This window comes from Haliotis cracherodii, unplaced genomic scaffold, assembly GCF_022045235.1.
Source record: "Haliotis cracherodii isolate W230 unplaced genomic scaffold, xgHalCrac1.p SCAF_45, whole genome shotgun sequence".
Classification (NCBI taxonomy): Eukaryota; Metazoa; Mollusca; class Gastropoda; order Lepetellida; family Haliotidae; genus Haliotis; species Haliotis cracherodii.
The window spans coordinates 497,321-525,085 of record NW_027266303.1 but is presented as its reverse complement, the minus strand read 5'-3'; the positions used below and the strand labels follow the sequence as shown (position 1 = coordinate 525,085).

Genomic DNA, 27,765 nt, shown 5'->3' with positions numbered 1-27,765 from the left:
TTGTTCAGGTTATCGAATGAAGATCGACAACGAGGACGACAAGGCCAACACTGGCCGGATCCACGTGGACTACGCACTGGCCCGAGACGACCAGTATGAGTGGGAGTGTCAGCAGCGTGCTCTGGCCAGAGAGATGCGGCACCAGCAGCGCATCGAGGAGGATCTCATGAGGCCACCCAGTCCTCCCCCACCCATCGTCTTCTCCGAACATGAGGCTATGTCCCTCACTGAAAAACTGAAAAGTAAGTTTGTTGTAGCTGTCTGTTCTGTTCTCTGTGGCTGAGCTCCATTATTGATCCCAGGGGTGGCTTGGGGCCATTCGGGGGGCAGGGAAAGTTAGGGGCAGCTAGGGGACAGTGGTAGCAAGGGGGGCAGGGGAAAGAAGCAGCAAGGGGGGCTGGGGAAGAAGCAGCTTGGGGGCTGGGGAAGAAGCAGCTAGGGGGCTGGGGAAGAAGCAGCTAGGGGGCAGGGGAAGAAGCAGCTTGGGGGCTGGGGAAGAAGCAGCTTGGGGCTGGGGAAGGAGCAGCTAGGGGGCTGGGGAAGAAGCAGCTTGGGGGCTGGGGAAGGAGCAGCTAGGGGGCTGGGGAAGAAGCAGCTTGGGGGCTGGGGAAGAAGCAGCTTGGGGCTGGGGAAGAAGCAGCTTGGGGCTGGGGAAGAAGCAGCTAGGGGGCTGGGGAAGAAGCAGCTTGGGGCAGGGGAAGAAGCAGCTTGGGGGCAGGGGTAGAAGCTGCTAGGGGGCAGGGGAAAGAGCAGGTAGGGGGCAGGGGAAGGAGCAGCTAGGAGGCAGGGGAAGGAGCAGCTAGGAGGCAGGGGAAGAAGCAGCAAGGGGGGCAGGGGTAGAAGCTGCTAGGGGGCAGGGGAAAGAGCAGGTAGGGGGCAGGGGAAGGAGCAGCTAGGAGGCAGGGGAAGGAGCAGCTAGGAAGCAGGGGAAGAAGCAGCAAGGGGGGCAGGGGTAGAAGCTGCTAGGGGGCAGGGGAAGGAGGAGCTAGGGGGGCAGGGCTAGCTAGGGGTAGGAAGGGCAGATAGGGGCTTGATGGCTGGTGCAGCTACATCTTCCCGAGGAAAGGGAGATAACTGACTATAAGAGTCCAGTTTCCACCCTTGTCGAACTTGGCTGGAATTTCTGGGCTCGATTGTAGCGCCACCGGTCTCTATTACGAGTTATGGCCCTTCTATGTCCCTCTTCACCAATCAGATTCCATCTCTGATATGACTTGTATTTGCTTTAAACGGAATGGCGACGCCCTGTGAAGACGATCTGATCAATGATCAATATTGATTTTGTGATAAAATGGGTCTTCCATCTCAAAGTGAATCCATTTACATTAGCACCTTGAATAAAAATATAAAAAGTTTTAATTATCTTTTGATGCTAATATACGAACCGGATGTTGTATTCGTACGCAATTTGGATTGGACTATGCATAGACTCGTTAGTCCAGCCAAAATATAACTCCATAATTCCAGCCTAGTTCGGCAAGGGTGGAAACTTGTTTTTTTAGTTAATTAACTCCCTTGCCTTGGAAAGATGAGGCAGCTTGGGGTAGTAAGAGCAGCTGGTGTTAGCTGGTTGGTTACAGGGGCCTATGCCTTTGTAATTCAGAGTGTGGTTCTGGAATTATAATTACCAGAAAAATCCGACCAGGATGACATTGTAAGGCATGAAATTTGAGAATAGGCTAATCTAATCTACTGTTTGCTGTCTTTGGAAGTAAATGTTTTGTTTTGAATATTTAGCAATGGCATATATTACTCATAATGGTAGAATGTGTGTAATAACTCCCCAATATTTGCAGACAAACATTTTAGTGATTCTCAATGCTGATTGGAGTCACAATATGTCACAGTTCTTCATTGTTGAGAAAAATATGATATGATGTCATCCATTGTTCGTGACGTGACAAATATATTATGATACGTCATCTGAACAATAGGCTGCCTTCAGATAAGTTTCTTCTGTAGGGGGGACGTGTCATACGGTTTTCTTCATATTTTTCTATTTAAATGTCAATGAGTAATATATAGGGTTACCTACTCTAGAATGACAGAGTTTCTGTGCTCAAGAGAATGAATACGGGAAGTCCCTTACCAAAGACTCAGGATAAACACCATTCATTCAATCAGGACCCGTGAAGATCCGGGGTAGAATAGGTCTTCAGCAACCCATGCTTGCCGTAAAAGGCGACTATGCTTGCCGTAAGAGGTGACTAATATGATTGGGTGGTCAGACTCGCTGACTTGGTTGATGCATGTCATCGATCCCAATTGTGTGGATCGATGTTCATGATGTCAATCACTGGATTTTCTGGTCCAGACTGGATCATTTACTTTGCTGAGTGCAGCGTTTAACAACAAACAAACAAACAAACATTCAATCGGAATAGATAATCTGTACTTCCTCATAGCTCTTTAGTTACTCTCAAAATCTTCCAGAAAGTTTTGAATGCTGTGATTTGATTTAGAATCAAGTTTTGTCAATCAATCTGTATGTCAACTTCCTGTTGAGAAACAATTAAAATATATATCAATCATGGTTTTCAATTACACCCAACTTTTTCATTGTTATTTTTGTCTCGCTTGTGTAAAGGTGATGACGATTTCATGAATGCGGCTGAGATTCTGATTTCGTGGATGGAGAAGGGAGACTGCAATCGCCGCACCAACGCATCCTTCTACAGCATGATCCAGTGCATCAACTCCCACGTGCGTCGACTGCTGATGGAGAAGCAGCAGAACGAGGAGGAGGTGCAGCGTGTCAAGCAGCAGTCAATGTTCCGCTTCCAGGACATCATCAGACAATGTGAGTACTCTGTCTTTGCAGACTCTCTCCGTTCACAGATAGTGTGAATACTCTCTCCGCTCACAGACAAGTACTCCTTGTCCTTGTTAACACATCTGCATTGGGGCCCCACCTGTGTCAGTGGTCACCCGGTTTGACCGTCATGCAGATGCCGGAGACCAGGTCTCCACAACTCTCCACTGGTTACATTTTGTGACAGGTGCTCTATTGGGCACAGCAATTTGTATTGTACTTTGTGTTCATTGGACCTCTGTATTTTGATCTCAGTGTTTGGAGGTTGGGGTGCAAAACATGGCCATGCTTTGTTCTACACAAGAGTCAACAATTAATGTTTTAATTATAAAGTACAAGTACATATCTCTTGGATTTTTTGGAAGAATTTTCCATGTAAGTACAGCATCACAGCTCAAGTTTATAATTTTTGAACGGATGCATCCGATGAAACGAGTAACAAGTTGTTGTGGCTGGCTGGGGCTGTCACGTCTGTCCTTGGTGTCCCTGGCTGGCTGGGGCTGTCACATCTGTCCTTTGTGTCCCTGGCTGGCTGGGGCTGTCACATCAGTCCTTGGTGTCCCTGGCTGGCTGGGGCTGTCACATCAGTCCTTGGTGTCCCTGGCTGGCTGGGGCTGTCACATCTGTCCTTGGTGTCCCTGGCTGGCTGGGGCTGTCACATCAGTCCTTGGTGTCCCTGGCTGGCTGGGGCTGTCACATCAGTCGTATGTGTACAGTAGGTAAATGTGCATGAGACATATAGGCAAACATGGAAGGACTAGAACAGGAGGATGTCATATAGCCCCAATGATAATGGCAGATGTGAGAATGTTTCCTGCAGGCAGTGTTTATGTTCAGTCGTTGTGCTGTTATCCCACCGAAATTTCATATTGAAAATCATACACTTATTTGATCATCAGTGCTAATGCTGAAAAATTATGTATGTTTTTGCAAGTCTGTTAAACATGCTGATTTAATACTGTTTCAAGTGGAGACTTGAAGACATAGTTTAACATATACATATGCATTTAAAAAATCTTTCAAATCATTTTCAGTGTTAGATTTCTATCATGTTCTATTGAATAATTACTGTTAATGTTGGTGAGAAAAAAATTGACAAGGGGAGATAATTATGGTTCTGAAAATAACCTCCCCGTTTGTGACATTGAGACCTCCCTGTCAATGTTCCGTGTAAAATGGCTGCAGGTAGCATGACTCAGTCCAGACCTGTAGGGAGAGGTAGGTGGTAGATGGCTGACTTCATTGTACACGTCTAGTACGAGTAATGGCTGTATTATTGAACATAAATGTGTACATTCATCCAACGCATATTGTAATTTGCAGATGTAAATGTGACATGGGTTCTTCAGATGTTCCCTGAGAAAAAGGTGCAGCAATTCATGACAAGAGTTGCAGCCCTTAGCTGGGTCAGGATCTGGTGGTTGATGGTTCAAATCCCTGATTTTCCCAGATTATGATCCTTGGCAGCCCAATACAGTGCTGACAGCCCAATACAGTGCTGACAGCTTGCCCATAACTGGTCTGTAGCATGTGCTGCGTTGAGCTGACATGGTGAGAACTGAAATACTGTTGCACTGAGCATAGACCCAACTCCCTCACTCACTCTGATGTTGTTTAACAGGTAAATGGTTACAGTACTAAGGCAGACAGCTGTTTGAAATATTCTGGTATCCTTGTGTTTCTTGTGTCCAATGAATTTCTGAAATTTTGTGTAAAGAAAAAAAATTGATAGAAAGACTTTAAAAAAAAAATTGACGTAGAAATGATAGGTAATAATTAACATATGGCTAATACGTCATGCTATGGCTGGTTGTGCATTTTGTAAATATGGCTGAAACATTCTCTGAAAACCAGAAGAGATATGTGAGAAATACAAGGCACCAGATGTTCAACAGTGATGCAAGTAAGTCCAGGTCTGGCAAGTGGAGGATGGAAGTCATGGGTGTGGATGCAAGGAGGTCCGAGAAATGGTTGACTGTTGGATTAACTTGTCATTTTGAACCCCTGATCTTATGGATATGGTGATCAAGGCTTCTGTTGGTATTGTTCTGGAAGCATAGCAACTAGTTTTATCTTAGAAATAGAATCCCACAGTCAGGGGTGTGGAGAAATGGTTGACTGTTAGATCAACTTGTCATTTTGAACCTCTGATCTTTTGGATATGGTGATCAAGGCTTCTGTTGGTATTGTTCTGGAAGCATTGCCGCTAGGTTTATCCTAGAAAGAGAATCCCACTGTCAGGGGTCCAACTAGTTTTGTGAGATCGCTTGAGAAACAATAGAAATTAATTCAGTTGGCTGCAGACAACCTTTAGATTTAGAAGACGTTTAGTCAATTTTGATAGAATATTCATAACAATTTTGAAATATAGCTTTGAAAAAGTTTAAACATCACTACGGCTAGTTGCCCAACATATTGTAAGAAGTCATGGCATACCGCACCGGTTGCGCAAACATTTTGATTTCGTTTGATTACATGCAATGAATAATTTTATTATTGGTACTGGGAAAAGCCAAGGAGATACACATATTGACCATGTCAGATCAAAGATTGCAGGTAGTAATAATTGTTGTTAAAACACCATTTTTGGTTGGAAATTTGGACAAGAAAATCCTGTTCACTCTTCAAGGGACAAGATGACAAGTTTGATATTTCCACACCCCTGCCAGTACTCAATGCATTGGATCTGTGAACATGCATCACCTACTCATCTTCCTGCCAGACCGGTGTGTTCAGGCAGGAATATTGCTAACTGTGGTATAAAATAGTATTCACTCATTCCCTGTGGAACACTAGGAGCAGGACGTCAAAGGTAAGTAGCCTAAGATGAGACCCGTGAAGATCCGGGGTAGAATAGGTCTTCAGCAACACATGCTTGCCGTAAAAGGTGACTATGCTTGTCGTAAAAGGCGACTAACGGGATCGGGTGGTCAGGCTTGCTGACTTGATCGATGTTCATGATGTCAATCACTGGAATGTCTGGTCCAGACTCGATTATTTACAGACCGCTGCCATATAGCTGGAATATTGCTGAATGTGGCGTTAAACAACAAACAAACAAACAAACAAACCCTAATATGAGTTGATGTTGGGGTAGAATGTTCCTGAGCTGCCTGAGCTAGTCAGTCGTATGAGGCGACTATGGATCGGGTGGTCAGACTCGGTGACTTCGTTAATTGTGTACACTAACATTGCTGATAAAATTAGTCACTGAATTACCTCAGACTTGATTATTTACAGTCCACTGTCATATAGCTGCAATATTGCTGCGTGCGGCATTAAAGAACAAACGAAACAAGCAGTGCATGAAAAAAACAGAAGTACTCCTAGATTGCGTCACTATTATTCTACAATCCGTGTACGTGAAGCTTAGCTTAGAACAATGCTAACAGCCCAGCCTTGTCCATCACCCTACAAATGGTACATTAGTATAATGCTCCGAGCTGCGTCCTCGGCCGTGACTTCCACCATCCTCTGCCTGCGTGTGCTGCCGTGGTGAGTAATCGAGTAAGCTGGGACGTTGGTATGTATCTAACCCCGGACACCCTGTTTCTTCAAGTTGATCAGATAGTGCGGGTATTTAGCACTGCCACCAAACAGCGAGCATGGGATCACTTCACCAAGGCTCAACGCAAGAACATTGACGTCTGGTGCAAGCAAGCAGAGGTTAGTAACACAGACAGCAGCAAGGGTTGTGTCAAAATGTCCTAGAAGCTGTAGATTTGGGGTAATTTACCTGACCATTTCCTGAAGAAAGTTTGGTTGTTGGTTTTTGAAGTGTGTATCTATAAGAATTGACTTCGATAAGTTTTTGCGATTAGGGTGTTATAAACTTAAAAACCTGTGCAACTTTGTGTAATTTATACAGTATGAACCATAGTGGCATTACTGGATTAAATGTCTTAGTGAAGGTCAGATTAGCACTTTCCTATAGCCCATGGTCATTGATGGGGCTTTTGACAGAAAACAATTGGTAATTACCCTTTACTTTTGTTACTTAAACATGTTTACTTGAAGAGAAGAATTTTCAACAATAATGTTTGTTTTGAAATATGCGAACATCATGCACTTGCCACCAAAGGTATTGACACTGTGGACTGGTTTGCGGTTGCCTTTGTGTTGCATAACCTTCATAATTGATTCAAGTTACCACTAATTGTGTTGAAATCTGTGGAAAAATACCTTGTTTCATTAGCAGATCAAAAATGACTGGATGATAAGTGCCGAAGTTAGGGATTTTATTCCCATTTCAAAAGAATTCATAATTAGGAACTAACAAATTTGATCATGCAGTTTAATATTGATAGGAACAAGTTATTTGAATTGTTGTTCTTACATATAGGAAACTGATCCTTGTGCACACTCATCTACCATTGTAAACTAGAGTTACCATGGTTACACTTACTGCTGTCGCATACAAAGATAATAGAGGACACATTATGTCTTATACTAGAGGCTAAATGTTCTAACGCAGGATTTGAAATTACCAGTAGAAATCAGAAGAAGAAGTGACATTTCCATATGGCCTACCACTGTTACCATAAGGGTGGGTGGCAACTCGTAGCAGATCATTATTGCCGAGTAGTGAAAAAAATAAAATTTCTAGCATGTGCAAAAGGTCAGTTTTACAGCTTCTCGGGTGGTTTGATATATATCCTTACTGGTGTTGCTCCTGATGTGACTCTATGCCATGAATAGCTAAACAGTGCTGGGGTGGTATTGTACAGCCCCCACTCTCTCACTCACTCACTCCAGATGTGATGGTCAGATAGGCCTCACAGCAGTCCAACTGTTGACATGGCTTCTTGAAAAAAAAAAAAATGTTTACTCTAGATTTATGGAAACGGTGAGACTTTTGTTCAAGATGTGGTAAGCACCATGTGAAGCTGAGAAAGACAAAGCATGAAGACACTCCCTTTCACAGCTAGCCAGGCCTGCTTCTCCAGGCTTGTCCACAGGGGAAAGTTGCACCTGGATGGTCAAAACGGCCATGAAAAGTCACATGGCCAAAGTCCAAAAAGTCAAAATGGCCACACAAAAAAATAAAGATGACAAACTCAATTATTGTATCACAATAAAAACAGTGAGAGGTTTCCTTATTAGGATGAAAGTTTGTCCATGTTTTCACAACAGAATGGTACACTGGTCTGTACAGAGTTCAAATAAGTTGTTGAGAGGGACTCCACTTGAAGAGGTTACATTTTATTACCAGCCTCCAAGGTACTCTGTACACAGCCTAGCAAACACTGATATCAGTTTGGGCCTATGTTGGTTGAACGTTGCCATGCTGATATTGGACCCACATAGAGCTAACATGGTATATGAACTTCTATAATATCATATTTATGTTTCATTTAATAATACTTTTATTATTACAAACCACCAACCATGTTCAAGACTTATTTTGTTATTGTCAAACTTATCAGTTACAAATTTAGTGATTCAATTTCATCTCGAACATAATCGCAAACTGACTTCATGTAGGCTTGTCATATCTGTCTTATTGTTTGAGATAACCTTCATCTCTGTTCTTTATTAAGTGGATAAAAATATGTGATTGCCACAAGATAAACATGATTGAAAACACACATTTCATGGATTTAATCATGCCTTTGTAGATACATAGTATCATCCTAATTATGGCCATTCTGACTTTTTGTTGCGGCTGTTTGGGCTTTTCTTTGTTGCTGTCTTGACTCAGAGCTACAGATAAGCTGCATATATGCATAAAATACCCTCCAAAAACTTTTCAGAACCTAATGACTTTCAAGTAACTTGCATACAGAAACGCATGCATTAAATGAAAAACCCAAATGTATAAAAAGAGCATGTATAAAAAGAACGTGTAAAAACCCAATGAACATGTGATGAAGCTTTTTCAGCATGCATACAACAGTGCTAATTTCAGAAACACAATTACGAGTCAAGCCTACCTGTATGTTTAGAACTGTTATATACCTCTTAAACATTATTTCATTTTTTTTCAAATTTCAAAATGTTTATTCATTTTAGGAAAAAAACCAATAAAGTGATGAATGGATGAGTGAAAAATATTGGTTCCCCAATAAAAAATGTAATAACTCAATAAAAATAGAAACCTTCAGGTAAAAAACTCAATTGCTCAAAAAGTTATCTGGAACTCTGTGACTTTTGTGTTTTGAGGCTGTTCTGACATGAGGTCATTTTCACTACAACAAGTCGGTTGTACCTGGTCGTTAGGGACACAGGTAAGCACATGTGTTTCTCCGTGGACGATGATAAATCAGCTGATTGCTGTTTCTGAGTCTTACAAATGAGATGAAATATGGGATTGGCTGAAAATACAAGCAGTGAATTAACATATGAATAATGGAGAGTGGGACTGTTTTCCCATCAGCGTGAACTTCTGTATGTGTAGTGTTCAGCTTTACCACACTGATTGTGTGCGTGTCGTGTAGTAGTATCTGGGAGGTGGTAGACAGATTTGTGTCCCTTGGTTGAGTTAGGATCTGCTGATCACAGGTCCTGTGCGTGTCGGCACCATACCCTCTCGCGGGATATTTTGTTGCTCCCACATCAGGCTGACATGCATTGATATGACTTAAATACTGTTGAAAGCAGCGATCATGGCATTTATCAAAACCTGCTCAATAACTCCTATGCTCTTTAAGCCGTGATATAACTGGAATACTGTTAAAAAGCGTGTTAAATCGAACTCACTCACTATTTACCATGTGAAGATAGTGTGTTAGAATTGGTCTTCGGCACTCCATGCTTGTCATAAGAGGCGACTAACGGGATCGGTGGTCAGGCTTGCTCACTTGGTTTCTTAATTGTGTAGATCGATGCTCATGATGTCAGTCACTGGATTGTATGGTCTAGACACAATTATTTACTGATGGCTGTCATACAGCTAGAATATTGCTGGAAGTGGTTGAGGTTAAAGGTCAAACAAACAAACAAACAAACAAACAAACAAACAAACAAACACTATGCTCTTTGCCTGTTAGTATCCTCCAGTTATCAAGCATTGTACAGAAAATACTAGCCTCATCGTTTTGTTTACATTTCCAACACAAGTGTAAACTTTCATGATCCTCCCAAAAGGCATTAAAATCACCCTTTAATTCATGAAATCGCTCATTCAAGAATAGTTCACTTCAAACATGTATTAGGACACGATACTTAGATTACCACCCCCTCCATGTTCTGGAACAATATATTTGAATCAGATGCACCTAAAACCTGAACCTGCCTACCTCCTGGAACTAGAGCCTTGTGCTGGGGAGTGTTCTCTGAGGGATCAACCCTTACAAGCTGCCCCGTGTGCAGCACAGCGAGTGCTAGGAGTTGAAAGTCTGCGCTTCCACACTGGACCAGTGCAATTTTCCTAATGCTGACAGTGTCCACACACGTTGGGAACGTTGTCATCTCACCATTCTGTTCTCATCATTAGGATCGGGGTCTTGTTAACCCATAGACTGCTAAAGTGTCATTTGTAGAATAGAAACAATATGGTAATAGTTGTATTACTTTTAATTTTCCATGAAAGTTGGATTAAATTTAAAAAGAAATTCCTTCATGCTCAGAGCCATACTTGTCGTAAAAGGCGACTATGCTTGTCGCAAAAGGCGACTAACGGGATCGGATGGTCAGGCTCGCTGACTTGGTTGATGCATGTCATCGTATCCCAATTGCGTGGATCGATGCTCATGATGTCAATCACTGGATTGTCTAGTCCAGACTCGATTATTTTACAGACCGCCGTCATATAGCTGGAATATTGCTGAGTGCGGCGTTAAACAAAAAACAAACCAAACCGAACCTTCATGCTCAGTAACTTTAACCGATGCTTCCAAATTCTATCTTAAAAAAAAGAAAGAAAATGTCAATGACCTGTTCAAGTCAACAATCGTTCATCCGTACAGTGTAGGAAAACATTCATGAATCAGTGATAACTAGGAGAAATTCATGAGGTATTTTTCAAGTTAAAAAGTATTTTGTTGCGAGCTCCTCACATGTCAATAATTAATTTTGATAATCAATAATCAGTAATTGATTTGTTGTTGATCACAGTGAAATAATTAGTAATTTAACAAGTGTCACAACTAAGGGTAATTCAGGATATTGAGCATTCAGTAACTAATAAGGTTACAGTTATCAGAGGAGATGACAAAGTGTCGGACTTCTATTCTTGTGGAAGCCTTGGTGGCTGAGTGGGTTAGGTCACTGACTTTGTATGCTGGCAATTAGGTGCCTCAATCTGAAAGGGTGGGTTCAAATCGCAAATGGGACTCCGTCCCAAAACGTTCTAGAATTTGTACTTTACTTAGAAAGTGTAATCCCAAATATAATGTTATATTAGATTACGCCTGTTGTTTGTAAGACTTCTCAACCTAGAAACACACTAGATCATGAAGCTTCAATGTGCCTCCACTCTTTGAAAGAGAATTTTCAATATGTTCCAAACACTGACTAACACCGGGAACTGTTTGTATTCATGTGTCACTTGTGGTTTAAATCTCAAATATCAATGCTCTCTGTGGCAGGACGATTGTCATTGTAGCTATCAATAATTAATGTGTGATCAATACCAGCCGTGTATGATGGCATTATCAGTGGCTTCTGTTGCTGAATAGATGGCTGTGTTTGTAGAGTAACCAATTGTGGAATATTGCTGGGCCTGGTGTGGAATGACACCACTACCGATATAATGTTAACCAGGTTTTTTCCAGCAAGGTAACATAACGTATAGTAGCCACCTCCCACCTACTCACCCCCCCTCCGCCGCCCTACACACCTTATAATGAATGAATGAATGAATGAATGAATGAATAAATATATAAATCAATCAATCAATCAATCAATCAATCAATCAATCAATAAAAATCTGGATTTATATCTTAACTTAATAAAATACAATTGTAACTGATTCAAATGGATATGCTGATAATTTGTTTTAGTACATTTTGAAAGGTCAACTTGAAGTAATCAATTTGTGGTCTGACTTAAGTACAATATATACTACTCATCACTGGCTAGAGGGCCTCGCTGGCCTAGTCGTCATGGGTGCAGCAGTTTGCAGTGCAGAGTTGCGTTCTTGAGCGCACCAGAAATCTATGATCGTGGGTTTGAATCCCAGTTCGCCCCGATTATGTTTCTAGGTTTGTCAGCACTATACCCGTGTTTCACCAAAGTGGTAAACGTCACTTCAGGCTTTCCTCCCACATATGGGCGGTCGGGTAGCCTAGTGGTGAAAGCGTTCGCTCGTCACGCCGAAGACCCAGGTTCGATTCCCGACATGGGTTCAATGTGTGAAGCCAATTTCTGGTGTCCCCTGCCGTGATATTGCTGGAATATTGCTAAAAGCGGCGTAAAACCATACTCACTCACTCACTCCTCCCACATACAGCTGACACACCATGATATAACTGGAATACTGTTAAAAGCGGCACAAAACCAAACACCTCCTCACTCAACACTTGCTGAGTACCACCTTTGACTTAAGATGACTGATTTGGTCCTTAGCAAATGTTAAGTAGTATCTTTTTTTCTTGATAAATTTAAGCGGTAAGAATGTTCACAAAGATTTGAGTAATGTAGAAACTGTTTTGGTTTAATTGACACTCAATGTGTAAGCTTTACACGAGCGATGAGAGGTAACTGTGAAGGCCACAGCTAACTGATGACAGGTAATCTCATCAAGCCATTCAATAACACATCAATAATTTAACCTGCACATTCATATGTAAGCCTGCATCAGTGTCCCCAGCAGGCTCATCAAATGTGCCTTTGCTTGTCATCGAAACTTTTTCAGGCTGATCGTATATTTTATCCCGGAAAGTCTAAATTGACCCAGCCAGGCTGTTATTTTCTGATCTATGCTTTATTTATGGGATGGTATTGTGGCAATTCTCGGAGGACGCTGCTAACTTGCTATTTCTCATTAAGTGCTCATCATTGTGTCGTGTGACACAGTGAGTCGGACAGTCGAGCAGGTCGTGGCGCCGTCGCCGCAGGAAGGACTCGGTATGTATGTTAAGTCACCTCTAGATCGGACGCCCGAATATGGAGGGGTTTGGTTTGTATCCCTGAACATGTCTGTGACTTGTGGAAAATGTGTGTATCAACCTCTTTTCAGCTTGGCTCTTGTGTGTTTATACTTTGTGAAGAAGAACTTAGTTTTTGTGTGAACAGATATAGCCTTCTTGAGTCCTTTACTACTGATATTTATACTTACTACATTTATGTGTCAATCTTGTTATTGTATTCATATACTTTGGACAACAACCGGTGTGTAAGTCTTGGAAAGGAAGTGAATAAGGAAGTTAACAGATGAAGTGGGGTATTTATGGACCGTAAATGAGGTCCGGATTACTGAGAGTCCTGTGTAGACAGATGCGTTGATTCTGTTTCTTTGCATCTTTGTTTGGCGGGTTTGATCCTGTTAACCGTACACCATAACGGATTATGTTAGTTCAGTAGACGAATCTGTGCTTCTACCCCGTCAATATAGAACATATTAGTCAGTTTATGTTAGTTTTGCTATTGGTACCAATAGCAAGTAATGTCGATAATGAAGTATTGGATAGATTGCGTTTGATACATTAATGAATAGATCACTATAGTCAGCGCATGGAGGGACGTCCTAGTGTGAGATAGTTCTACCCCAGGTGCTGTGACAGATGCAGGTTGTGTAGGGGTGTCCTAGTGTGAGACAGTTCTACCCCAGGTGCTGTTATAGATGCAGGTTGTGTAGGGACGTCCTAGTGTGAGACAGTTCTACCCCAGGTGCTGTTATAGATGCAGGTTGTGTAGGGACGTCCTAGTGTGAGACAGTTCTACCCCAGGTGCTGTTATAGATGCAGGTTGTGTAGGGACGTCCTAGTGTGAGACAGTTCTACCCCAGGTGCTGTTATAGATGCAGGTTGTGTAGGGATGTCCTAGTGTGAGACAGTTCTACCCGAGGTGCTGTTACAGATACAGGTTGTGTAGGGGTGTCCTAGTGTGAGATAGGTCTTCATCTTATGCTGTTGTGTTCCAGGAGATCCGAACTGTCCAACAGGAAGAGTTTCTCAGTGACAGACAGGAGGACGAGATGGAGATGTCAGACGAGGATGGTGACGGACCGTCCAAGAAGAGGAAGACCGACACATCCCTGCAGGTTGTGGGTGCAGGTAGGCTCTATTGTACACTGAGTTGACATTGAGGGTTTCATAGACAAAATCCGTCTTCAGCCACTAATTAAGGCCATCCTTGTGCTCTTGTTACCTGTTACCACCTTCGTGGTCTAGTGGTAGAGCGTCCGCCCGGAGAGCGGAAGGTCCGGGGTTCAGTCCCCGGCTGCGTCATACCAAAAGGCTTTAAAAGATGGTACTTGTGGTTACCCTGTCTGGCGCTCAGCATTAAGGGGCTAAAACAAGGACTGGTCGGCTCAGAGTCAGTATAGTGCAATAATTTTGGACACAACGTTAAACCCCATTTCCCCTCACCTCACCTCACCTCACCTCACCTCACCTCACCTCACCTCACCTCACCTCACCTCACCTCACCTCACCTCACCTCACCCCTTGATATCTACACTGCCATGCCTTTAAGATCCTCTCAGTTGATGGTCATGATCAACTGTGCAGTGTTAAGTCGCGAAGTTGTGGCAAGATCCAAGATCTTTGGTTCCAGTCTCCCACTTGCTCCGATTATGAACCTTGGTGTGTCAGCAGGCTCATTTGTTTCATCAAAGTGCTATGCATCTATAACCAGCATCGCTTTGGGCTGTCACATTAAGCTGGCATCTGGTGTTATTGCTGAAATACTGTTCTCAGCAGCCTTTGCCCCAACCGACCCACTCAGTTCATAGTCCTCCTTTTGGGGCTACAGCGTTACAAACTGGCACTAGTCCCATAGTCCTTGCCAAGCTGCCCAATAGCTGAGTGAGTGAGTGAGTATGGTTTTACGCCGCTTTTAGCAATATTCCAGCAATATCACGGTGGGGGACACCAGAAATGGGCTTCACACATCGTACCTATGTCGGGAATCGAACCCGGGTCTTCGGTGTGATGAGCGTACGCTTTAACCTCTAGGCTACCCGACCGCCCCCCAATAGTTGAGGTATCATAAGGACTGGTAGAGATTTTTACCTTTTTATGGGTTTTGCAAAATGTTACCAGATGAGGCTCTGGAGGATGATGGTTGATATCTGTACAATGTATGTGTATGGACTAGATGAGGCTGTGGAGGGTGCTGGTTGATATCTGTACAATGTATGTTTATGGACTAGATGAGGCTCTTGAGTGTTGGTTGATATCTGTACAATGTATGTGTATGGACTAGATGAGGCTCTTGAGTGTTGGTTGATATCTGTACAATGTATGTTTATGGACTAGATGAGGCTGTGGAGGGTGTTGGCTGATATCTGTACAATGTATGTGTAAAGATCCGATGAGGCTCTGGAGGGTGCTGGTTTATATGTGTATGTGTAGAGATCCAATGAGGCTCCTGAGGGTGCTGGTTGATATCTGTATGTGTAAAGATCCGATGAGGCTCCTGAGTGTGCTGGTTGATATCTGTATGTGTAGAGATCCAATGAGGCTCCTGAGGGTGCTGGTTGATATCTGTATGTGTAAAGATCCCATGAGGCTCCTGAGTGTGCTGGTTTATATCTGTATGTGTAGAGATCCAATGAGGCTCCTGAGGGTGCTGGTTGATATCTGTATGTGTAGAGATCCAATGAGGCTCCTGAGGGTGCTGGTTAATATCTGTATGTGTAAAGATCCGATGAGGCTCCTGAGGGTGCTGGTTGATATCTGTATGTGTAGAGATCCGATGAGGCTCTGGAGGGTGCTGGTTGATATCTGTATGTGTAAAGATCCGATGAGGGTGCTGGTTAATATCTGTATGTGTAAAGATCCGATGAGACCCTCGGGTCCAGGATGTTCAAGTTGTCAGTTGAAACACAAATGTGGTTTTATATGATTGATTTTCATCACTGGTGTGAGACAATGTTGTAGTTTATCTCTCTAGTGATTTACATAATGCATTAAAAATGGATGCTGCTTCTGCCCACCAAACACATCAATACAATCAGCCAGCCAGGACTAATGACTATTAATGGCAAGCACTGAAAATGATCAGCCCCATCTGAACCTGAAGCAAACATTGAACATGGAATTATTCTGTAACAACCTGAAAAGGTGTTCCAGTTTCATTGGTTCATGGGTAGTCCTGTAGTTGGCAATGTGTTTTGAGGTAAATTCAGTTGTCCTGAAAACTATTGTTCCACTGCTCTTGGTTTGGCTGAACCAATCTTGTCGTTTGGACATGTTTCTCATGTTGGCCCATCATCATCCGCTTGTGTCTGTTGATTGTACCAGCAACAGTCTCTAGAATTGTGAACAGTCACCATATTGAAGTTTCTATGTGGCCCTAATATTATTATTCCTAAAAGGGCGGAGGGTGTATAGTTGTACCAAGGACTTCTGTCTGTCAGCCATCCAAGGGGGCGGTCGGGTAGCCTAGTGGTTAAAGCGTTCGCTCATCATGCCGAAGACCCGGGTTCGATTCCCGAAATGGGTACAATGTGTGAAGACCATTTCTGGTGTCTCCGCCGTGATATTGCTGGAATATTGCCTAAAACGGCGTAAAACCATACTCACTCACTCACTCCAAGGATTTTTGGGTGTGCGACCTGTAACATGAAAACTACTGCATAGATTCTTTTCAGACTTGGTGAACACTTTTTCTATCAATAGGAGAGGTGCAGTGCAACGTTTGATTTCAATATTTTGATTTTCACAAAGAATATCGCAATTTCTTTTTTGTAATATGAATTTTTTTACTTAAACATTTGTACAACCTATAACTTAAAACTGCTCCATGGGTTCTTTTCAAATTTTGATACATGGATACAATGTGTGAAGCCAATCTCTGGTGTCCCCCGCCGTGATATTGCTGGAATATTGCTAAAAGCGGCGTGAAACCATACACACTCATTCTTCTCTCAGATGTTGCCAATCTTATTGCTGGAACTTTACTGAAAGCGATGTAAAACCAAACTCACTCACTCAAGACTTGACAAACATGCATGACTGCGCTGAAGGTTTTGTGTACAAGCATTTCATCCATAAGAGCTTCTCCCTCCAGGGATTCTGGACCAGACAATCCAGTGATTGATATCATTAGCATCCATCCACTCAATTGGGATCAACTAAGTCAGTGAGCCTGACTACCAGATCCTGTTAGTCGCCCCTTACGACAAGCATAGTCGCCTCTTACGACAAGCATAGTCGCCTTTTAAGGCAAGCATGGGTTGCTGGAGACCTATTCTATCCTGGATCTTCACGGGTCGCTTAGAATAGGTCTTAAATACCAATGCTGGTCTTAACTGATCAAGTGGTCAGACTCAGTAACTTAGCTATTGCATGTAATTGAGCCCCTTGTCAAAGATTGTTGCTCATTGTATCAATCACTGGTTTGTCTGGTCCTGACTTGAGTATCTACAGCGCTGTACAAATCACTAATTGTAGGAGTACATGTCAGGAGGTATGTGTTGTGAGAATGACCAAGCGTAGGTTGTATTCCAGGAGACAGCAGCAACATGGTGAACACTCTGAAGGATGAAAACGACACGCTGAAGTGTCAGATGGAGGCCTACAAGAACGAGGTGGACCTCATCAAGCAGGAGTCCCTCAACTCACTCGACGAGAAGGACAAACAGATCCGAGCTCTGCAGAACGCTCTGCAGGGGATGCAACAGGTCAGCATTTCATCGGAGCGTTTCAGAATTGTAGTAATATCTGGTCCCCACATGATATAGTTGGAATATTGCTCAAAGTGGCATAAAATCACACTCACTCACGCCTACACAATCAGGACACTGGGGTAGTGGAGTAGCCATCGTGGCAGTAGGGCAGCAATCAGGGCAGTGGCGAAGTGGAGTTGCCATCAGGGCTGTGGGGTAGTCATCAAGGCAGTGTGGTAGCCATCAGGGCAGTGTGGTAGCCATCAGGGCAGTGGGGTAACCATCAGGGCAGTGTGGTAGCCATCAGGGCAGTGGGGTAGCCATCAGGGCAGTGTGGTAGCCATCAGGGCAGTGTGGTAGCCATCAGGGCAGTGGGGTAGCCATCAGGGCTGTGGGGTAGTCATCAAGGCAGTGTGGTAGTCATCAGGGCAGTGGGGTAGCCATCAGGGCAGTGGGGTAGCCATCAGGGCAGTGGGGTAGCCATCAGAGCAGTGGGGTAGCCATCAGGGCAGCAGAGTAGCCATCAGGGCAGTGGAGAAGCCATCAAGGCAGTGGGGTAGCCATCAGGGCAGTGGGGTAGTCATCAGGGCAGTGGAGTAGCCATCAGGGCAGTGGAGTAACCATCAGGGCAGTGGAGTAGCCATCAGGGCAGTGGAGTAGCCATCAGGGCAGTGGAGTAGCCATCAGGGCAGTGGAGTAGCCATCAGGGCAGTGGAGTTACCATCAGGGCAGTGGAGTTACCATCAGGGCAGTGGAGTAGCCATCAGGGCAGTGGAGTTACCATCAGGGGTGGAGTAACCATCTGGGCAGTGGAGTAGCCATCAGGGCAGTGGAGTAGCCATCAGGGCAGTGGAGTTACCATCAGGGCAGTGGAGTTACCATCAGGGCAGTGGAGTAGCCATCTGGGCAGTGGGGTAGCCATCTGGGCAGTGGGGTAGCCATCAGAGCAGTGGGGTAGCCATCAGGGCAGCAGAGTAGCCATCAAGGCAGCGGAGAAGCCATCAAGGCAGTGGGGTAGCCATCAGGGCAGTGGGGTAGTCATCAGGGCAGTGGAGTAGCCATCAGGGCAGTATGGTAACCATCAGGGCAGTGGAGTAGCCATCAAGGCAGTGGAGTAACCATCAGGGCAGTGGAGTAGCCATCAGGGCAGTGTAGTAGCCATCTGGGCAGTGGAGTTACCATCAGGGCAGTGGAGTAGCCATCTGGGCAGTGGAGTAGCCATCAGGGCAGTGGAGTAGCCATCAGGGCAGTGGAGTAGCCATCAGGGCAGTGGAGTAGCCATCTGGGCAGTGGAGTAGCCATCTGGGCAGTGGAGTAGCCATCAGGGCAGTGGAGTAACCATCTGGGCAGTGGAGTAGCCATCTGGGCAGTGGAGTAACCATCAGGACAGTGGAGTAACCATCAGGGCAGTGGAGTAGCCATCTGGGCAGTGGATTAGCCATCAGGGCAGTGGAGTAGCCATCAGGGCAGTGGAGTAGCCATCAGGGCAGTGGAGTTACCATCAGGGCAGTGTAGTTACCATCAGGGCAGTGGAGTAGCCATCTGGGCAGTGGGGCAGTGGAGTAGCCATCAGGGCAGTGGGGTAGCCATCAGGGCAGTGGGGCAGTGGAGTAACCATCAGGGCAGTGGGGTAGCCATCAGGGCAGTGGGGCAGTGGAGTAGCAATCAGGGCAGTGGGGCAGTGGAGTAACCATCAGGGCAGTGGGGTAGCCATCAGGGCAGTGGGATAGCCATCAGGGCAGTGGAGTAGCCTTCAGGGCAGTGGAGTAGCCATCAGGGCAGTGGAGTAGCCATCAGGGCAGTTGGGTAGCCATCAGGGTAGTGGAGTAGCCATCAGGGCAGTGGGGTAGCCATCAAAGCAGTGGGGCAGTGGAGTAGCCATCAGGGCAGTGGAGTAGCCATCAGGGCAGTGGAGTAGCCATCAGGGCAGTGGGGTAGCCATCAGGGCAGTGGGGCAGTGGAGTAACCATCAGGACAGTGGAGTAGCCATCAGGGCAGTGGAGTAGCCATCAGGGCAGTGGAGTAACCATCAGGGCAGTGGAGTAACCATCAGGGCAGTGGAGTAGCCATCAGGGCAGTGGAGTAACCATCAGGGCAGTGGAGTAGCCATCAGGGCAGTGGAGTAGCCATCAGGGCAGTGGAGTAACCATCAGGGCAGTGGAGTAGCCATCAGGGCAGTGGAGTAGCCATCAGGGCAGTGGAGTAGCCATCAGGGCAGTGGAGTAGCCATCTGGGCAGTGGAGTAGCCATCAGGGCAGTGGAGTAGCCATCAGGGCAGTGGAGTAGCCATCAGGGCAGTGGGGTAGTCATCAGGGCAGTGGAGTAGCCATCAGGGCAGTGGAGTAGCCATCAGGGCAGTGGAGTAGCCATCAGGACAGTGGAGTAACCATCAGGGCAGTGGGGTAGTCATCAGGGCAGTGGAGTAGCCATCAGGGCAGTGGAGTAGCCATCAGGGCAGTGGAGTAGCCATCAGGACAGTGGAGTAACCATCAGGACAGTGGAGTAGCCATCAGGGCAGTGGAGTAGCCATCAGGGCAGTGGAGTTACCATCAGGGCAGTGGAGTAACCATCTGGGCAGTGGAGTAACCATCAGGGCAGTGGAGTAACCATCTGGGCAGTGGAGTAACCATCAGGGCAGTGGAGTAACCATCAGGGCAGTGGAGTAGCCATCAGGACAGTGGAGTAGCCATCAGGGCAGTGGAGTAGCCATCAGGGCAGTGGAGTAAGCATCTGGGCAGTGGAGTAACCATCAGGGCAGTGGAGTAACCATCTGGGCAGTGGAGTAACCATCAGGGCAGTGGAGTAACCATCAGGGCAGTGGGGTAGCCATCAGAGCAGTGGAGTTACCATCAGGGCAGTGGGGTAGTCATCAGGGTAGTGGAGTAGCCATCAGGACAGTGGAGTAACCATCAGGGCAGTGGGGTAGTCATCAGGGCAGTGGAGTAATCATCAGGGCAGTGGGGTAGTCATCATGGCAGTGGAGTAGCCATCAGGGCAGTGGAGTAGCCATCAGGGCAGTGGAGTAGCCATCAGGACAGTGGAGTAACCATCAGGACAGTGGAGTAGCCATCAGGGCAGTGGAGTAGCCATCAGGGCAGTGGAGTTACCATCAGGGCAGTGGAGTAACCATCTGGGCAGTGGAGTAACCATCAGGGCAGTGGAGTAACCATCTGGGCAGTGGAGTAACCATCAGGGCAGTGGAGTAACCATCAGGGCAGTGGAGTAGCCATCAGGACAGTGGAGTAGCCATCAGGGCAGTGGAGTAGCCATCAGGGCAGTGGAGTAAGCATCTGGGCAGTGGAGTAACCATCAGGGCAGTGGAGTAACCATCTGGGCAGTGGAGTAACCATCAGGGCAGTGGAGTAACCATCAGGGCAGTGGGGTAGCCATCAGAGCAGTGGAGTTACCATCAGGGCAGTGGGGTAGTCATCAGGGTAGTGGAGTAGCCATCAGGACAGTGGAGTAACCATCAGGGCAGTGGGGTAGTCATCAGGGCAGTGGGGTAGTCATCAGGGCAGTGGAGTTACCATCAGGACAGTGGAGTAACCATCAGGGCAGTGGAGTAACCATCAGGGCAGTGGAGTAACCATCAGGGCAGTGGAGTAACCATCAGGGCAGTGGAGTAACCATCTGGGCAGTGGAGTAGCCATTCAAGCCTTCTCCATCAGTGGTGTTGGGTAGTTGAGTGGTTGCCCATCACGCCAAAGGCCCAGGTTCGATTCAGCACATTTCTACTTGTGTGAAACCCATTCATTTTAGGTGCCCCTCACTCACTCACTCACTCACTCATTCACTCACTCATTTGATCACCCTCACTCACTCACTCACCCACTTGATCATCCTCACTCACTCACTCGCCCTCACTCACTCACTCACTCATTTGATCACCCTCACTCACTAACTCACTCACCCACTTGATCATCCTCACTCACTCACTCACTCACTCACTCACTCACTCACTCCTCTCCTCCAGCAACTGATCAGTTCCCAGCAACAGATGAAGAAGTCGGAGCAGCTGTACAAGGAGAAGGAGAGGCAGCTGGAGGTGGAGCGAGCCCGCAACAAGTCCGCCCCCGTCGCTGACAAGACGGCGGACAAGACGGGGGACAAGTCGGGGGACAAGTCGGAGGACACCTCAGGGGACCAGTCAGAGGACAAGGAGGGCACAGAGAAGGCAGCAGAGGACAAGGAGTCACAGGTAACGCCTGGCAGCTTGTAGACAGGGAAGGAGAGTACTCGTAGCCGTTGTTATGTGAATAAATACTGCCTGTCAATTAAACTTCTAACATTCCTGTAGGGATTGCGGGTTCCTCCCCAGCATTGGTTGCTGGTCGTAAGCGGCGACCAAATTGATCGGTGTCTTGGTTCCTAGCGTGTCATTGTACTCCATTCGTGTGGATTGTTGTTCACGTCAATCACTGGATTGACGGGTCAAGACTCAATAGTTTAACAGGCCGTCATCATATAGCTGGAATATTGCTGAGTACAGCATTCAGCAACAACACGCACAAATATTTTAAAGTACAACTTCCTTGGAGAGTCACATGGATATCTGTAGAGATAATGCTCAATAAGATATGATGCTATTTCCTGAGTAGTTCCTTCACTGCAACTGTATGTCAGCTGTCACAGTAGTAGTGCAGCAGGAACTCTGCCCTCGGTTTCACTCCTAAATATGATGGACCCGTGAAGATCCGGGGTAGAATAGGTCTTCGGCAACCCATGCTTGCCATAAAAGGCGACTATGCTTGTCGTTAAAGGCGACTAACGGGATCGGGTGGTCAAGCTCGCTGACTTGGTTGATGCATGTCATCGGTCCCAATTGCGTGGATCGATGCTCATGATATTAATCACTGGATTGTCTGGTCCAGACTAGATTATTTACAGACCGCCGTCATATAGCTGGAATATTGCTGAGTGCGGCGTAAAACATCAAACCAACCAAACCAACCTAAATATGACGAATCTCTGTTCCAGCCTGCTGAGGAGAACAGCAAGGACAAAGCTCCTACCTTTGATGTGATCGAGATCCCCGAGATCCCGTCTATTCCAGGCATCCCATCTATTCCAGGCCTCAGCAGCAGCATTGAGTCCACCGTCAGCAGCTCCGCCATCAACCTCTCCGGCAAGGAGGCTAAGATACTAGGTATAGAACTTGCTACTACCCCGTGGGGAGGCCAGTCAGAACTGATCCCCAGAAACCTATGCTGGTCGTATGAGGTGTCCAAGCTTGGTGAATTTGTTGATGGCCTTTCCTCGTACCCTGATGGCAGGGATCGTTGCTTGCTCACAATATCAATCACTGTTTTGTCTGGTCCAGAGGCGACTAACAGGATCAGGTGGTCAGGCTCCCTGACTTGGTTGATGCATGTGACTGTAGATCCATGCTCATGATGTCAGTCTCTCCATTATTTACAGGTCAAGGTCATATAGCTGGAATATTGCTGAGTGAGGCGTTAAACAACAAAGAAAGAAAGCATGATTTGTACTCTCAGGACATTTTGTCCAACTTATTTGCGAAATTCTCATTCTCCAATCTCATATAAATCAGATCTTAGTGCTCGTGACTGCTTCTCAAAGATCTGGGCACATCCCAATACAGGTCATTTCAGAAGAACCTTTTGCTAAGTTTGACTGACCAATGAAATGACATTAGCCAGTCAGAAGGCAGCTTTCTCAAGGTTTATCATGTTTATGGTCCTATTTTAAGACTTAAAAAATCCATTCCAGACTGGGTTTGAAAAATATTTGACAAAGTTTCTGAATTTCAATATTTGTAAACTGAACAAAAGAAAATCTGGAATGTCTCATAGAGATTGTATTGCAGTACTGCCCAGGGGCTGTGGAAAATGTCTTCCATTTCAAATGTTTATCCAATTGAAGTGAGAGAGAGGCGATGATGTTGACAGCATTAGAAAACACATTCAGACGTTCACAAAGCGAAGTTCTAATCGGTTGGGGTAGCAAGTACCAAGATCAAATTTTATTAAGATTGCTAATGAAAGCCTGGGTTCAGCTACAAACCCCTTTGTGTGAAGACCATTTCTTGTGTCCCCCTCCGTGATATTGTAGGAATAATTCTCATTCAGTCTTGTGTGGTTATGTGTGTTCTACAAGAGTGACGTCCCTTGTTTGCAGGTCTCATCACCTGCTTCCTCCATGTCCATCCGTTCGGGGCATCCGTGGACTATTTGTGGTCCTACCTCAACCAGATGATCTCCTGTCGACCCCGGGAGATCGAGGACCTGGTGGAACGCCTGCCCATGCTGTTCAAACAAGAGCTGCAGGGGGTGGGGGCTCGGCTGGAGCGGAGGTGGGTTTTCACTGGCTACTCCAGCAGCCCAAACACAGACGCCAGCAGTTCCTTCTGGACGGGTCGCAACAAGTAATTGTGTGGAAAGATTTCTCCTTTGTCTCATCAGTCGAGGGATAGAATTTAAGTTTGTCAGCTGTTTAATGTACCTGTAAATTATCTAGATAGGTCGGAGCATTATTGTGGCCTGAGGTTCCTCAGGAGTTGTCTCCCTTGTCAGGAATCGCTGGTATGGGTTCAATTACTAGATTTACCGTGCTTATGGTCCATGGTCAGGCTGCAACACAGATGCCGCCTGGATATCTGACCAACCCTTATCAAGAGTTGTCTCCCTTGTCAGTGTCAGGATTCGCTGGTATGGGTTCAATTACTAGATTTACCGTGCTTATGGTCCATGGTCAGGCTGCAACACAGATGCCGCCTGGATATCTGACCATCCCTTATCAAGAGTTGTATCCCTTGTCAGTGTCAGGATTCGCTGGTATGGGTTCAATTACTAGATTTACCATGCTTATGGTCCATGGTCAGGCTGCAACACAGATGCCGCCTGGATATCTGACCACCCCTTATCAAGAGTTGTCTCCCTTGTCAGTGTCAGGATTCGCTGGTATGGGTTCAATTACTAGATTTACCATGCTTATGGTCCATGGTCAGGCTGCAACACAGATGCCGCCTGGATATCTGACCAACAGTAATCGAGGAACATGCTCACTGACCCGCCCTACCATAATTCATATTTTGAAAGTAAGAGGAAAATTTACAGCTTAACTACCCAATTTTTTTTACGACTAAAATAGGTGACCCACATCTTTTTAACAATTGACTTCAATTGCTGGCTGGCTGACTGTCATCTTCTATCCTTGATGTGGTTGCAGCAGCAGTTGCCATGTAAGATGACACTATTACTATTGAGATGGCACTGTTACTATGGAGACATCACTGTTACTATGGAGAAAGAGTTTGAGGGAAAATAATTAAAATGAGTAACTACTGAAATAAGCCTGATGCGATGGTGATTTCTTGTAGAATATGTGTGGGATTTTCTCTAATGGATGAGTATGTGTGTTTTGGAAATAGAAACACTGCTTGCACATGTTCCTCGGTCGGTATCGCTAACCTATTTGTGACAGGAATTAGGATGTAATGAGAACATTAATAACGTAATGTTGAAAACACGGCCTACCTGTTATTAAATCAGTTACGAGCAGTATAGCAATATAATGGATGGGGATACGTTCTGGGCATTAAACTGATCAGTCTCTGTGTAAGAATTCTATGTAAAATCCATAATTAACTTTTAAGCAGGAGATGCTATTGTCCATCGTCTCTTTCATATTCCTGTGTGTTATGCCTTCATTTAAAGGTATGTATTCACTCTGTAGTCTCAAGGCTATGAGATGGCCCTGGTTGAATGTTGATACTGCAGAGGTTTGAGAGGGAAATCGGCAGTGGGTTATCTCCCTTTGCCTGCAAATCATTGTCAAGCTAAGCTTATGGTGTGTTCACAATATTCATGTCTTACTTTACTGCATCATGTGAATCCATTGTGTTGATTATTTTACTTTAAGAAATATGTGTTTGGAATCAACAAGTACACTGACCCACTGGACGAGTACAAGGAAAAACTTAATCAGGACCAGTAATTTTTGAATTTTAGATTAGTCGAAGAAAAGAAATGTCTGTCTCTTTTCTCGTTCACCTTTAGGATGTTTTGGTAGTGATGATGTGGAAACCTTGAAATTGTTTAAAATGGTATATTGTGTTGGAACAGTGCTTTGTTCAGTAGAGTTCGTCCTGATGATTCACTGCAAGGGTTTTGTTGAACCTTGATGACATGGCAAATTCATTCTTCATGGCTTTGTTCACTGTTTACGTTGTGATATGTTTGATGTGAATGTGTGAGACAGTTGATATTTCTTCTTCATGTTGCTGTTGTTCATTGATAAGGTTTATGTCCATTTCTCGTAACAAAACAATCATGTATTATTTAGGTGAAGCAAAGTACCTCTTTCAGTTCCACATCTGGTGTTTACATGATACGTGAAAAACCATTTTTGAGTGTGGATATTTTGGACATTTTGCCCATTCTATTTTATGCTGATGCAGCATTTTCAGAACCAACACCATGTCCTGCCCTTTTGGCATGTGCCTGTGTAGGTCTGTATGGTGTAGGTCTGTATGGTGTAGGTTCTGCTGAATGCTTCTAACATGAGGATGCAATCAAACAAGTTGTTTCCAGTTTTTCATTGCACATAATTCATTTTGATAAGGACACGTGGTGTGTATTACCTGTTGCACCAGGCCTTTGTGTTTGTTTCATGGGAAAATATCAATAAACCATAAATCTTGACACGTTTCCTGTCGTCTTTTCATATGAATGGGGCAGTAAAAGTGCAGTGTCGGATACCTGGAAGGTCTTTCTGCAGGGGAGCATGTTTGTTGTTTTGTTCGTTGTTTGGTGCTGCACTTGGCAATATTCTAGCTGTATGATGGCAGCCTGTAAAGAATCAAGTCTGGATCAGATAATCCAGTGATTGATATTGTGAGCAACGATTGAGTACGACCCCATGAAGCATGTCTCCCAGTCTGACTACACATCCAGGTAGCCTCTTTCTACTAGCATAGTTTATTGGGGGCAAATTCTAACTGTAGTAAGACCGTCTCCATGGTCTAGTGGTAGAGTGTCCTCACTGAGAGCGAAAGGTCCAGGGTTCGATACCAAAAGACATTTAAAGATGGCACTTATTGTTACCCTGTCTGGCGCTCGGCATTAAGGGGCTAAAACAAGGACTGGTCGGCTCGGAGTCAGTATACTGTGTCTGAGTGTGGCATTCATGTTAAACTGAGGCATGGTATCTCAGTGGGCTAGCACTATAAATCTGCTAGCACTATAAATCTGCATCAGTCGGACTAGTACAAGCAGCCACACACACAGACACACACACACACACACACACACACACACAGACACACAGACAGACAGAGATGTGCATGCAGGTCAATATATAAGTGCAATAAACTTGGACAACGTTAGACTCCATTTCTCCTCAACTCTAACTATGGTAAGCACCTGTAGGGATTCCCTGTCAGAACATAGGTGCCAAGCAACCTTGTGGTTCATTGATGCTCCTGATGTCAATCACTGGATTGTCTGGCCCAGACTTGATTATTTACAGACCACCGTCATATAGCTGGAATATTGCTGAGTGCTGCGGTAAACAACAAACAATACGTATTTACACACCACTGTCGTGTACAGGGGTGAAAATCTTCCGCGGATCCGCAAATTTTAGTGACCCCAAATTTGTTAACAGTCTGAAGGCTTCCCCCATAAACAGCCCCAATATATGGACCACACTCAATTGTAAATGAGTTTAAGCTGAAAAGGAAAATATCCATTCTCATCCCTGCACGTAGCTGGAATTTGGCCGAATGGGGTGTTAAACAACAAACCTACAATATCAGGAGATGACAATGAAAAAGTAAGATTGTTAGTGTGTGAGGTGTTGTGGAAACATGTAAAACTGTATTGATAAAATGTCACACCAGTCATTGACATACAAGACACAATACAATATATTCAATAAGAAATATACAAAATGATTGAACAGCCGAGAGCTAAAATACTGACCCAACGCAGGTTCACAATCAACTGTACTTACACGTTGGAGAGACGGACAATTCCGGGCAAATAGCAGCAACGTCGGCCTTGGCAAGGGCACTGTGTAGAACCAATATGACCTCCAACCTATCCGAGGGACATTAACTATGGAGTAAGATTATTTGCATTCCAGCTGTATGAGAGCGGTCTGTAAATAAAGAACTTGTGACCACGCTGACTTGGTTGATGCATGTCATCGATCCTCATTGCGTGGATCGATGCTCATGGTATCAGTCACTGGATTGTCTGGCCCAGACTTGATT

The 27,765-nt window shown here is 45.1% G+C and overlaps 1 protein-coding gene across 2 annotated transcripts in view; it reads left to right on the top strand.

Annotated features, from left to right (window-relative positions):
- LOC139441824 (ecto-NOX disulfide-thiol exchanger 2-like) overlaps nucleotides 1-26,173 on the top strand; it is a 31,935-nt gene extending 5,762 nt beyond the window's left edge. Inside the window, exons 6-13 of one of the 2 annotated variants that reach the window (XM_071222581.1) lie at nucleotides 9-242; nucleotides 2,588-2,800; nucleotides 6,372-6,478; nucleotides 13,836-13,968; nucleotides 17,371-17,543; nucleotides 21,502-21,726; nucleotides 22,506-22,674; nucleotides 23,667-26,173. In XM_071222581.1, the coding sequence (XP_071078682.1) occupies nucleotides 9-242; nucleotides 2,588-2,800; nucleotides 6,372-6,478; nucleotides 13,836-13,968; nucleotides 17,371-17,543; nucleotides 21,502-21,726; nucleotides 22,506-22,674; nucleotides 23,667-23,917 (1,505 nt within the window). In that variant the 3' untranslated portion in view covers nucleotides 23,918-26,173. Of the gene's footprint in view, nucleotides 1-8; nucleotides 243-2,587; nucleotides 2,801-6,371; nucleotides 6,479-13,835; nucleotides 13,969-17,358; nucleotides 17,544-21,501; nucleotides 21,727-22,505; nucleotides 22,675-23,666 lie in introns of both variants that reach the window. The other variant, XM_071222580.1, reaches the window with a different exon arrangement.
- The last annotated feature ends 1,592 nt before the right edge of the window (nucleotides 26,174-27,765 follow it).